Raw genomic sequence first — 14,004 nt, 5'->3', positions numbered from 1 at the left:
TTTTAATTCAACAATGATGGCAAGAAAAACATATTTAATATATATTTAATATTTAATGTAAGGTCTAACTATTTTTTTGGGGGGGGGGGGGGGGGGGGGGGGTCTGTCTTTTTAAATAAATTAAAATAAAAAAGCATGTTTTATCTTGCCTTTATTAGAAGATGAAGTCCATGCGCCTATCCTTCTCCACGAATGTCTCCGTTACTCTGTTGCACCGACAGGGGGCAGTGCACTGCCCCCTGTCGGTGCTGCACAGTACTTTCTGCCTCACCCTGTGTATTGTCAAGATGCATTTATGACCGATCACAAGGAATAAACATGTCACACACATTCATTCAATATATTAGACAGACTGTGGAACAACATGTGTAGCACACGTGTAATCAAACATGTATATTGAGCATGCGCCAACCGCCTGCTTCGTTTATTGTATGAGACACAGCGCCACCAGAGGTGAGGCACAGCACTGCACCGCCTCGCCTCATTTCTTCCATGCGTTTGAACAGGCAGTGTGTAAATTCGGCGCTTTTGACCATTAAAGTGTGGAAATAATTCAGAAAACAGTTTTATAGAACAGTAAAGTGGTCAAATGTATTTTCTCTTATCATTGTTAGTATTTTACTTGTCCTGATGACTGCGCGTCAATGACCTACTTGCACAAAGGAGCAGATGCTAATGGTTTTTAGGACCTTCTATGGCCCTGTCTTGCTCTTCTAGAGCAACTTCCTGTCTCCTGGAATCTCCTCCATGCTCCTCCATTCTGTTTTATTTATATAGTCGCCTCAAGGCACTTTATTTTGTAAGGTATAGACCATGCAATAAATAATACTACAGCAAACCTTCTGGCAATGGCACGTATTGATGTGTCATACTGGAGGAGTTGGACTACCTGTGGAACCTCTGTAGGGTTCAGGTATCTGTTCATGTTACCAGTAGTGACACTGACCCTAGCCAAATGCGAAACTAGTGAAAACGGTCAGAAAAATGAGGAAGGAAAAACATTAGTGGTTTCGTTTGTGGGTTGTCTCATTGTTGCCCCTCTAGTGCACCTGTTGTTAATTTCATTAACACCAAAGCAGCTGAAACTGATTAATAACCCCCTCTGCGATTTTACTGACCAGATCAACATCCCAGCAGTTAAATTGACTTGATCCTATACTCTGATTAAAAAGTGATCCTTTAAAATTTTTTTGAGCAGTGTGTGTTTGTGTGTGTGTGTGTGTGTGTGTGTGTGTGTGTGTGTGTGTGTGTGTGTGTGTGTGTGTGTGTGTGTGTGTGTGTGTGTGTCCCTTGATGAATTGTTAAAATGATGATTTTCACTTTAAACAAAATATACTTAAGCCCAAGATGCATATTTCTGTATTTTCATTTGTGAACATTTTTAAATTATAGGACAGTTATTTAAAATTGTGGAGTCTGGATTTTCTATTTTCTCTGCAACTCCCCGCTGTCAGGGAAATACTAACTTCTACTTCCCCCTGCGGCTTTGCTTCTCATTTACATGTTATCTATTAATGTGACTTTGAATTCCCCTTCTCTTAAAGACCGGGAAATATGGCAGCAAGCCATACAAACCAGTGACCGTAAACACTAGCTGTGTTTCAGCTCATATTGCTCATATATGTTACTCACTACCGAGAGAGCAACATCTGGATCCAAAACTCCAAACTTATAAAATATAAGTTAATGAATATCACAGTGATTTTCATTTAGTTTTACTTGTTATATAAACAAAGATAAGTTGCTACATAATCAGCATAATATATTCTTCTTTTTTTAAAAATAGAAAATCTTTTTTAAAAGCATTTCATCTTTCCCCAGACTTTCAATGTAATCTTAAGCTTAGTTTTTATACACATAAAAAGATGCAATAATATAAAGTGTGGTTATGAAAAAGGAGCAAGAAGATATAGTGTAGGGATTTTTTTTAATCTGTTTGTTGTTGCCTGTCTTTTGTCAGTCACAATGATGATTGTGTCTCAAGACATCAAATATCATTCTATCACAAGACTTTCCAGCTGTGATGCAAACTCAGCAGGCATGCCATGCCCTTTCATGAGTGTTTTTTTTTTTTTAACAGAAAAAAAAGCCTGATGAGGAGCGGTAAGTGAATGGGAGCCTACACTGAGGATATAAGCACACATGTAGAGATTCACTGACTGATACAGAGGATACAAACAGTGTACCGAAATCTACACAAAAATGGGCAAAGAGAAATAAAAATGGAGTTGTAATATTGTTAATATTATAATATTTGAAAATAAAAAATATGGCCACAGACAATTGAAAAACAGCATGAAGAAATTGTTTGTAAAGATCTTTCCACAAAGGAAATATGCTGAATGTTGTAAATTGGTGCTATATAAATAAAGTTGAATTGATTAATAATCAATATTTGGTATGACCACAGCCTGAATTCTCTTAGGCAGCTTCAGGAATAGTTCTCCAGGCTTCTTGAAGGACATTCAAAGCTCTTATCTGGATGTTGGCTGCCTTTTGTTCCATTCTCTGTTAAGATGATCCCACAGTGCTCCAATAATGTTGAGGTTGGGGCTCTGGGGAGACCAATCCATGACTGATGGTGTTCTATTGTGTGTTTTCTATCTAGGTATGCTTTTGCTGCATTTTCAGTGTGTTTTGGGTCATTGTCATGCTGAAAAATGAAGTTGTTGCCAATCAGATGCTTTCCAGATGGTATTGCATGGTAGATCAAAATCTGATGGTACTTATCAATGTTTATAATGCCATTAATTCTGACAAGGTCTCCAACATTACTGGCTGAAATGCAGCCCCAAACCATTGGCAGGGCCTCCACCATGTTTTACAGATGGCTGTAGTCACTTACTGCTGGACCTCTCTCCTGATCTCTTCCATGCATATTGACAATAAGCTTTACCAAAAATTTTCAAATTTGAATTAATCACCCTCTAATAATAATAATAATAATAATAAATTTTATTTGTAAGCACCTTTCAAGACACCCAAGAACACTTTACAAAGAATACATAAAAGCAAAAGATAAAAAATTAAATGGCCAAAGGAACTAAAGTGAGCAAGTTATCGTGAAAAGGTAAGTTTTGAGTCGTGATTTGAAGACAGAAAAAAAAGTCAACATTGCAAATGGGAAAGAATTCCATATTGGGGAGCAGAATGAGACAAAGCTCTGTTACCCATGGTGCTGAGGGCACAGTGAGGTGGAGGGAAGTGGAAGAATGGAGGGAGCAGGAGGAGGATGCGATGTGAAGATCGGATAGATAAGGAGGGGCTCGGCATAAGACTTGTTGCCACTGATTTTCAGTTTTTGTCTAATTTTGCATACCTCAGCCTTATCTCCCTGTTTCCTGTCCTTAAGAATGGCTTCTTGACAGCCTCTTTTCCACTGAGACCATTTCTGATTAGGTTTCGCCAAAACAAGGTTTTGGCGAAACCTAATCAGAAAGGATGTAATCTGGCCCTTCAGCTGATTCATCTCTCAGGCCCTGTGTCAGCCCTTTGCAGTATTTTTTTTCACATTTGTTAAGGACGTAACGTTCAGATGCTGTTCATCTGCTGTAGATTGGGTTTTTTTTTTAGGCCTAACACTTCTTTTGTCCTCTACTTGTCTAGTTTCCTCATTTCTTCAAGGATGGGCTGCACACAATGTCAAGATATAGCTTTTCTTTTTTCTTCTTTTTTCTTTTTTTTTTGCTATTAGTTCTTTAGTACTCACCTTGTTGATCCAAAAAGACCATTTTATGCCTGTCAAACTGGGTTACTTTTGGCACTTTTTGTAGATTCACCAAAAAAAAAAATCAAAAAAACAAAAAACAGGAACAAGTTGTTTTTGCAACAGGCTGTTAATAGCAGCCTGTCAAACACAAACAAAACAAAACAGTCACCAAACATTGTTTAAAAATACAGTGTAAAATTGGTTCTTTATGGAGTTATCTGTTGTCTGACTCATTCAAGCATAAAAAGGCACCTTGAGTTAGGTCTTCTTTGTATGCTTGAGTGATTCATAGGTCAGTGTCAAGTGGCTTAAACATGCAAAGCCTGAACCATGAAATAATTGTCACAAAATTCAAATTGTTTGAAACTGGAATGCTTGTTGAACCTTCTGACAAAAAAAGAAAGAAAGAACAGGAAAAAAAATAATGAAATAGCAATTTGCATATATGAGTTTTCATTTGAATCATTTTTTCTATGTCTGGCATTTTTGTGCAATTTATTGCTCACAGCAGCACCGCATGTGTCTGATTGTATACTTCAGGGTTTTCAGGGGAAAAAAAAGTCACACTGATGATGTAAAGGTCTCAAAAACTGTGTGTCAAATATGACACACTTGCCATTACAGGGTTAATAAAGAAACAAAGCATTTCTCTGAAAATGATCAGGTACAAAGACTGGACATATAATGAGTGAAAAAGCAGCCAATGGCCAAAGAAAAACCCTGAAAGACCTTCAGAGTGTTGGAGAAGTCTTGCTCAAGACCATCTTTCAAAATTCCAAGAAAGTCTGGCTCCTTAGAAGCAAAATGAAAAGAAAAGAGGGATGGCTTGAGACTTTTGCACACTACTGTATAGGTATTCATTTTAGAATATTTACAGAAATGTGGATCAGTATTTTAACACATAGTGCCCAAATGTTAAGCATTCACAGGGAATAGGAACACTCAGCCACTAAATGTTTCTCTATTGTGGTTTTGACCTCTGTTCATCTACAAAGGAGTTGACTGAGTTGCTTTTAAATTGAGGCAGACTTCTGGTTTGGCAACATCAAAATATACACTTATCTTATCACTTATCACTTACACTTATCACTTATATACTGTTATCAAAAATTTTCATTCTCATGATGCAACTCAGCACAGGACAATTAGGAAATGGCAAAGGACCTGGCAGAATAAGGAGTCATGCAGACAGTCTCTCACAAGGTGGAAAAAAACAAACAAAACATTTGAGGAGTGCACAGAACAAATTTTTGTAGACTACAGCCAAAAAGTCTACGGACAAAAACAAACCTGTCAGTGATTTAAAGTGTGGATGAAAAAAGTATTTCATCTGTCAGACATTGTGGTGCTTCTGTTTTTTTTATTGATGATTTCACTGCTGACGCCAACAACAGAATAAATGCAGAAAACAACTGACTTTTTTTTTGGCAAAGAGATTTTTTTGGGGGTGGGGTAAATGAAAATGAATAATTTATGCTGTAATATTTAATTTCGGGCAATATGTCTTTTTTTTTTTTATTTATTTATTTCTCACATTATCCCAGGCAACGAATAAACCTGGCTCCGGCCATCATAAAAGCACATCCTTCACTGCTTTAAGTATTTTTAAACAGTACATGGTGTTATACCTCCACCGCCTGGAAAACGTAGACGATGCCAGCCGCTCACTGAACGCTTAACTGCTATTTTCTTCTATGGACAGAAGATGGCGCAGTTACTTTTTCTGCCAACATTCAACAGGTTTTATGGAACAGCTGGTCACAAAAGATTCCCAACTCAATTTTGAAACCCTGCACAAGAAACTGCTTTGAATCTGGCGTGCAAATATTTTATTTTTCAACACTCAACCATGAAAGTACAAACTCTGACGTCATTCTACATCCCGACTGACAGTGGCTGCTATCTTGAAACAATTTGGTTTTCAGTAAGAAACCAGGAAAAAATTGTTTCCCAGTAATCTAAACACTCAGATTTAACATAGCAAAAGAGCACATGTGCCAATGTAGTGCCTATTTCATTTTAAGTAAGCCTAATCGCTTTATTTATTCTGCAGCTGATTCATGTTAACTGTTCCAACATGAACAGAAATGTGAGTTTCACGTGGGACCTTTCCTTTTGTCCCTCTGAAAATGTGCTATATCCTTTTAAAAAACTAAATCTACACATGACCGAATCAAAGAAAGTCATTCTTATGGTGACATACTGATACTTTTCAAAAGTTGAAAAGTAAATGGCAAACTAGTTTAAGACTAAAACAAATCAAAAAGAAGAGGAACCAAGAAAGTAACCTGAATACTGCACGGCTTTTATTGAGGGAAGGGTGATTTCACTGGGATACTTGGCTTCTGCTAAATGTGCTCTACTGATCAGCATAAAATCCATCATCATATCGGGTGTCTCTCAGACGCATATTTCTTCTCTTCTCTCCTGAGGTCATTTGCGCCTCACTCTCTCGCAACAGTCTTCTGAAGCGCCACCAGTGGACGTCGTTGTTTCGCCTGGTGTCACCCAAGATGAGCTGACCTAAAGCTATGCCACGATCCGATCCGCGCGAGACAAGAGAGAGGGGGGGAGAGAGAAAGAGAGGGCGAGAGAGAGAGACCGAGAGAGAGAGAGAGACAGAGAGAGAGAGAGAGAGAGAGAGAGATTTTGAAAAGACCGGCAGGAGGAGCGGGACTTGCTATAAGGACACAAGCGACTCTTAAATCCATCCGCTCTTCTGTTTTTACGCAAGAGATTGGAAGAAACAAACAAACCGAGAGCAGCGAGCAAGAAAAGTAGCTTGTCTTCGCCGGTATTTTACATTATTTAAAATAATTCTCAGGTAAAGAGCCTTTATATATATTTTAAACAAACCCTCACGTGTGTTACACGAGTATATATAGCCTAGTTTTATATCACTTAAGAGTTTTTTTTTTTTGGGGGGGGGAAGTAGCCTATATTAATATATTTTTATGTCATCACTAAAATAACTTAGTCTACATGCTTGCTGTGTCCCCTCTGTCCTCTGCAGATACACTTGGGGAACGACGGAACTACAATGATAAGGGCTGTGGATGTTGAGCTGATTGTGCTGCTCGCCGTGTCTCTGTCGTGTAGGAGCGCCTCTGGAGGGTACGGGATGAGCATGTTTGCAGCACAGACCTCTCCCCCGGATCCCTGCTACGACGAACACGGCAACCCGCGGCGCTGCATCCCGGACTTCGTCAACTCCGCCTTCGGAAAGGAAGTGAGGGTTTCCAGTACCTGCGGCAAGACACCGAGCCGCTACTGCGTGGTGACATCTGCTGAGAAGGGAGACGATAGGACCAGGAACTGTCACACCTGCGATGCCTCCGACCCCAAGAAGTATCACCCACCAGCTTACCTAACGGATCTTAACAACCCTCACAACCTCACCTGCTGGCAGTCCGAGAACTTCATCCAGTACCCGCAAAATGTCACCCTGACTCTGTCCCTCGGGAAGAAGTTTGAGGTAACATATGTGAGCTTGCAATTCTGCTCGCCCCGACCCGAATCCATGGCTATTTACAAGTCCATGGACTATGGTAAAACTTGGGTACCCTTTCAGTTTTACTCTACCCAGTGCAGGAAGATGTACAATAAGCCCAACAGAGCTGTTATCACAAAGCAGAACGAACAGGAGGCAGTCTGCACGGACTCCCACACCGACATGTACCCTCTGACCGGCGGACTCATCGCCTTCAGCACGCTGGACGGCAGACCGTCGGCGCACGACTTTGACAACTCCCCGGTGCTGCAGGACTGGGTAACAGCCACTGACATTAAAGTCATCTTCAGCAGGTTGCACACTTTCGGCGACGAGAACGAGGACGACTCTGAACTGGCCCGGGACTCTTACTTCTACTCAGTGTCGGACCTGCAGGTCGGAGGGAGATGCAAATGCAACGGACACGCATCTCGGTGCGTAAAGGACCGAGACGGGAATCTGGTGTGTGAGTGTAAGCACAACACCGCCGGGCCCGAGTGCGACAGGTGCAAGCCTTTTCACTACGACAGACCGTGGCAGAGAGCCACAGCCAGGGAGGCCAATGAGTGTGTCGGTAAGTCCACCTGCAGTCCTCCATCCCGGAGCGACTGTGTTGACTAGAGGTGTTACTTTACCGGAAATTATGAAATTACAATTGTGGTGGCGGGATGGGCTGATGGGCTGGGGAAGTGGAAAACAGATTAACCTAATTGGGTGAACTAATAAATGGAAAGATTTTCGTTATGGAAAATCATGCATCTAAAAGTGTGTTAATACTACTACTATTACTACTACTACTAATAATAATAATTAGAATAATTCGATTAGATTTATTTCTGCCAGTAATTTTATTGCTTTAGTTTATTAAACTCAAACTTTCTCTTTAAATTAAACCTTTGCTGCGGTTCTGTTTAAATGAATACTTTGGCTCACGTCCACCAGCATATCTGGATTTAAGTCACATTCAACACGAAATGCAATTTGAAAGTCCATTTAGCTCGTTGCAGGCCATAATGGAGGCTTTTAAACCACCTCAAATGGGACCACTGAGCCTAATGATCCACATCAGCATTTCTCATTGCTCAACTACACCGCTGCAATAAAGCGATGCCTTTTAATTTATTTGAAGAATCGTGCAAAAACTCACCACACTGCTCAGTGAACACAGATTCTTTTTCTCTCTCTCTCTCTCTTTTTTTTTTTTTTCCAAAGTCACATAAGTATCTGCCTTAAAATCGATCGTGAAATTTAAAATGTCAGGTCTTGTGACATAAAGCCTGGAAATTTAGATATAGTGTTACTGGTTGTACAGTTTATTGTTACATTCATAGCATGATAACATGTTTCATAGACGAATATAAATATTACTTGCATTAATGGTTGCAAATGTGAGTAATTCAATTTAATTCAAATAAATAAAAATAAGGATTACAACTACTGTACAAATTCATTAAATTTGGATAATGGCATAGTTAATTACATTATTCAGTTAGACTGAGCAGCGTAGCAAGACAAGAATAACTGAAAATCAACGTGAGAAAATGGTTAAAGCCACTGACTAAGGTTTTTAAAATGTGTTACTATGTAACAGTATTTTTTTATCATAAAAAAAATGAAACAGGTGTTGCACACAAAAGAAGCAAATTTCTGATTTTATCTGTGAGCCTGCTCTTTGTGTCTGCAAGTTCCATCAGCAGCTGAGTGATAAAAGTGATCAAAGTTACAGTAGTTGTGTTTATTACAAGCTGGCACAGATAAGGGAGCCTGTAGATTACAGATAGTGCAGAATCCATTTCAGCTGGCCAGGATTCTGTCAGTTTAAGTTATGTGGACCAGCGATTCAGGAAAGCTTGTGTGCATTTCAAACTCGTAAGAAGTAATTTAAAAATTGTTTTTGCCGATTAGTGAAATCGTCAACTGCACCACCAAAGCTCTCCAATCTTGAAAACGTTTAAACAAAAGGTTTTTGTTTTTGTGTTTCTCTGCAGGGATTTGTCTCAGATCTTGAATGAGGATCTTTGTCTGCCATTCATTCTTTGGCCATGTGTCATATTTGGCTTTGTAACAAATTCCCTCTTTGCATTTTTGTGTTTGGTTTTGATTTTATTTAAACTGCTGGATAGAGAGGTGTTAAAATTGTGTGGACTGCAAAAACAACAGTGTTGCAGTAATCTGAAGTGCAGTCCCTGGTGTAGGATGTCAAGGGAAAAGCCAGAGAATGAAAAGGACAAGTAAAAATATGACTGATCATAGACTCTAAAATGAAACCCTTATTGTAACTCTTTACAACTGCAGAAAGACACGTCCATCACAAACCAATTCAGACCCTTATATTTTCCATTCAGCTGCAGGTCTTTAGGGGGAAAGGGGCTCTATATTGTTTGACAGTCGTAGCACATGTCATCCAGTCTGACACATAGCAGCTGTTTAAAAGCTTTTTGTTTGCTGGTGTTGCCCATTTCTAAAGCTCTGGGACATTCTCAGTGACAGATGTGAACATGCTGCTAAATCAACAGAAACAGTCTAAGCTGTACATACTGTAGGAGAAAGTCAGAGTTTATCAAAGGATGCAATAAAAACCAAGAAAGGAGTGGTTATACTCTTTAAAGTTTGTTTTTTCTTGTCAGGTAACTCATTTTAGCCTGCATACTTTTTAAATACAAAGGCAGCTAACACAAGTAACTGATTTCCCCCCCATTTTATTCAGTTAATATTATTTATTTACACTCAACAAAAATTTATTTTTGTTTTTTTTTTTCCCAAAAAGTATACTTCAAAGTTTTATTAAAGAAAGAAATAGAATAGAGACTTTTAACCATGATAATACTGTCCTCGCCCCTCAGTGTCCTTGTTTTGAACAATTTTATCAAAACTTAATCTGTCATAGAAATAACTGACCAGCTATGATGAAATTAGGTAGAGGAATATTTATAGTTATTTATAGTTTGAAACTTTGAAAAGCAAAATAGTTTACAACATAAAAAAAAGACACAATTTTGAATCATTTTATATATATATATATATATATATATATATATATATATATATACTGACTAAAGCTGAGAAAAAGAAAACACACACACACACACACACACACAGACACAGAGTGTGTGCGTTTGTATGCTGAAGCAAACAAAATTTTTGTGAGAAGTAGAAATTACAATTTTGTAAAGACTGAAAAATAGAAGAAGGTGAGTTAGGTAAATGGGTCAATTAGGTCAATTTGATAACTTTAAATATCACACTGACATCTGAGATATGACTGTAACTGGCTTCTCAAACAAAATAAATAAATAAAGCAAGGAGGAAAAGAAAAAGAATGCATGCTCGAAAGTCTGCCTGAGTTTTTAACTTAGAGCACTTTGTTGATTACTTCCATCGGGATCTTGAAGGAAGATCAGGTGATCTCGAGTGTGCATCTCAGTGCATTTGGGTTATTGACTCTGCAGGAAATTCTAAGAATGTAATGCAATGAGTTCAATAACCTGCACCACATGGAAGCTTCCTCCCTTAAGCTCCTTCACAGAAATCCTACTCAACTGTCCTGATAAAGGAAGGTGATGTTGTTTCAGCTGATGAGAAAAAAGCCTCTAGTTTGAGAGTCTTCTCTGGAAAACATTTTATTTGAATGTAAATGAACTATAAATGTGATTTTTATCCCCCCCCCCAGTCTGGGTGTCTTGGGAAAAAGAAGCTGAGAAAGTGTCTTGAATAATTTAGGAAGATTGGAAAGACGTCTAAAAGGCATGCAGAATGAGGGGACCAGTGCCGTGCTGCAAAGACAAGCAGAGATGGAAGGAGGATCTGGAGATGTGAGATGACAATAGTGAACATGAAGGAGATGAACATAACCCAGGGGAAGGGGGGGGGTATGTCGGGTGGGTTGGGGGGCATGTAATGAAGAAACTGTGTGAGGAAAAGAGAGGCAGTGAAATAAAGGGGCTATACATTTTCCTGGCCTTTTGGTCAGCACAATATTTTCTCAGTTGTTCATTTTACCAGGCACCCCTTATTGGGCAAGTCAGCATATGAAGGGTTTTAGGTCAGGAAGAAACTTTCCTTCCTCTCTGAACTCAGAGCCATATTGTTACATCAAGACTGATGTACATATCAGTGTCGTTCACATTTGGATGAGATTCTCTCAGTTTGCAGTCTTCCTGCTTTTGTTCCCTTAATGTTGGGATGTAGAGTCTTTCACTCCTAATGCCTAAAGGATGTAAGTTTGATTTCAGATTAGACAGATTATGATCCACCTTGTCATCATACACAATAGCACCCTAAATCACAGTTAGTCTCCTGGATAGAGACATGATACTTGAGGATAGATCTGTTTGTATTTGAGCTTCGCTCTCTTATATTTCACTAATATCCACCTCCAGTACATATAGATAAAGCTTTAAATCAAATTAGAGATTGTTATTTTTTTGATGAGAAAGGACTTTTTTTTAAGCCTGAGTAGTGCTCGGGCTCTTAGGCTAAAAACTCTACCAAGAAGGTACCTTGTTGCCCTATGCCTGTAAGTCCAAACCCAGGACAAATGGATTCAGCTCCCGATTGGTATACATGGGGAAAAAGTAAGAATTAATGAGTTTTCTCTTCTCTCATGGTAAGTGAAGACTTTTTAAGGTTACTGGAAGAAATTTAACCTTAAAATATGCCGTAAAAGTAGAAGGGACATGCAGCCTCATTTCCAGTGCAAATTACATCCCTGTCCATATTCCTAAATAATTTTTGATGATTTGTGCTCTGTGCTTGTTTTGCCCCCACTTATCAAAATCTGCACAACAGAAAGCACAAAGTGCACTCAAATGCTCCCAGGTGCTGTCAGATTGACAGAGGCAAATGTGGTGCAGAGGAGTTGGCATGGTTGATTTCTTTTGTTTAGTCATTAAGATGTTTGAGTTTTAACGTCACAGCTAGTTGCAACAACAGTTGTGTTCATGCCTTGTGACATATGGATGAAAATCAACATCAGGATTTTGCTAAATTTCTCACCCCCAATAAAAAATCTTTTTCGTTTGCTAGCCATGGTGCTTTCAGCAACTATACAAGACAAAATCCAGCTCTAAAAATTCTGAAATGCTAATTTTGCTCTCTATCAACTACCACAGAATGCAGGCATTAGACATGCTGTGCTTTAGGCAGTTTCCCGTTTCTGTCCAACCATGTTAGATTGAGGGTTGTGTTCTCTCTTTCAGTTGATTTTGTGAAAACCCTGCAAAAAAATGATGAAACATCACGTCCATGTGGTGCATGTTTTCTTTGTGATCTTTGTTGCTTTTTAAAATTTGTGTTGTATACAAGCAGACATGTGAATTTATGTACATCTATACAAAAGAAGTCCTGGTCAGTCAGTTGGACAACAGAGATGTCCTACAGGCCTTTCTTCAGATGTTTCCTAGCCGTTTTGCTTGTTTGGTACCTTTCAAACTGAAGCTCTGGTTAATGTTTAAGCAGCTCACCGTGCACTTTTATAAACTGGCATTCTTCATCTTCAAAGGTGCCGGCTGGATGTGTTGTTACTCTCAGCGGCAGCAAACAAAGCTGGGAATAAAATGACAGCACAGCTTTGCACTATGCACTGTCATACTTTTACTCACCTTCACTGCTTCACTGACTGTTTTCTTCTGACATGCAATCATGGGTAGGTGCGCACATATCCTCACACACACACACACACACACACACACACACACACACACACACACACACACACACACACACACACACACACACACACACACACACACACACACACACAGGTCTTTATCCGCCAGTTCAAACAGGGGGAATGACCTCTCTCTCTCTCTCTCTCTCTCTCTCTCTCACTTCAAGAACTTCTTTCCATAAGCGCTTATCGGTGTTTATGATTGCTTTTGTAAACCACACTGCAAAAATAAGTTGTGTACGGTCCAGACAACTGGCGAACCCTTCTGTTTTAGATTCTGAGACCTGCTATATCTCTCAAACAGACAGAAACATGGACCCAGATTGTAAGCAAGGCTGAGGGTACAGTATATCAAGTGCTCAAACTAAAGACTAAAAAAAGACAGCCAGGAGAGATACACAGAGAAGCACACACTGCGTGGGCAGAAAAAATGAAAACCCTTCTGTATTATATTGTAGGATTACATGAGACTATTTAAGCTTAATTGTCCACTACTGTAGCCTTTATTTTTGCCAGCAGTTGCAGGTGAGCAGCTTTATTTTTGCGCTTGTATGTCCACACAAGGTGTTGGGATGAGATTCTTAGTCACACACCACATTGCTAATTTAGCTGAGAATCTATGCTAGGAATTCAAAAGCTAGTTGCATCTGAAATTTAAAGACTTGGACTTGTGAACTTTCACCCTTGGTCAATATTCACAGCTGTTAAGTGCTGTCACCGTGCTGGAGGTCTGACTGCATGAACTGCACGTTTACTGACAGAGAAAAATACATCGATCTGTCTGATTATACATGCACAGTCTTCTGTCTCTTGTTGGGTGAGGTCAGGTGGGTGGCTAGTTCAAAATAGAGCAATGTTTAGGTGTGACTGGGAACAAACTAAAATTAGACTAAATGGCTTGCCTTGTGCAAAGTTAAATTCCTTTCCTGACCTGCAGGATGAGAAATACCCTGCAGATCTTGGTCACATGAGGAAAAATCTTTTTCAGTAGGACTCTGTCTTTGAGCCTCAGAAGGATACCAAAGTGTTTGTATAAACCAATAATGGTGATTTAATAAAACCATTACAATCAGAGGACTTTAATAAAACTGCTACTCTGAACACTTTTGCAGCCAGAGACAGTACAATCCCCAGGAG

At 39.3% G+C, this 14,004-nt stretch overlaps 1 protein-coding gene across 2 annotated transcripts in view; it reads left to right on the top strand.

Moving 5' to 3' along the window:
* The first annotated feature begins 6,407 nt into the window (after positions 1–6,407).
* Positions 6,408–14,004, top strand: part of ntn1a (netrin 1a) — a 58,578-nt gene continuing 50,981 nt past the window's right edge. For both annotated transcript variants that reach the window (XM_030734284.1, XM_030734275.1), the window contains exons 1-2: positions 6,408–6,533; positions 6,723–7,773. In XM_030734284.1, the coding sequence (XP_030590144.1) occupies positions 6,750–7,773 (1,024 nt within the window). In that variant the 5' untranslated portion in view covers positions 6,408–6,533; positions 6,723–6,749. The remainder of the gene's footprint in view (positions 6,534–6,722; positions 7,774–14,004) is intronic.

The sequence above is a fragment of the Archocentrus centrarchus genome, chromosome 1, assembly GCF_007364275.1.
Source record: "Archocentrus centrarchus isolate MPI-CPG fArcCen1 chromosome 1, fArcCen1, whole genome shotgun sequence".
Classification (NCBI taxonomy): domain Eukaryota; kingdom Metazoa; phylum Chordata; class Actinopteri; order Cichliformes; family Cichlidae; genus Archocentrus; species Archocentrus centrarchus.
Note: the sequence above shows the minus strand (reverse complement) of the source record. Positions and strands in the feature narration are given on the sequence as shown.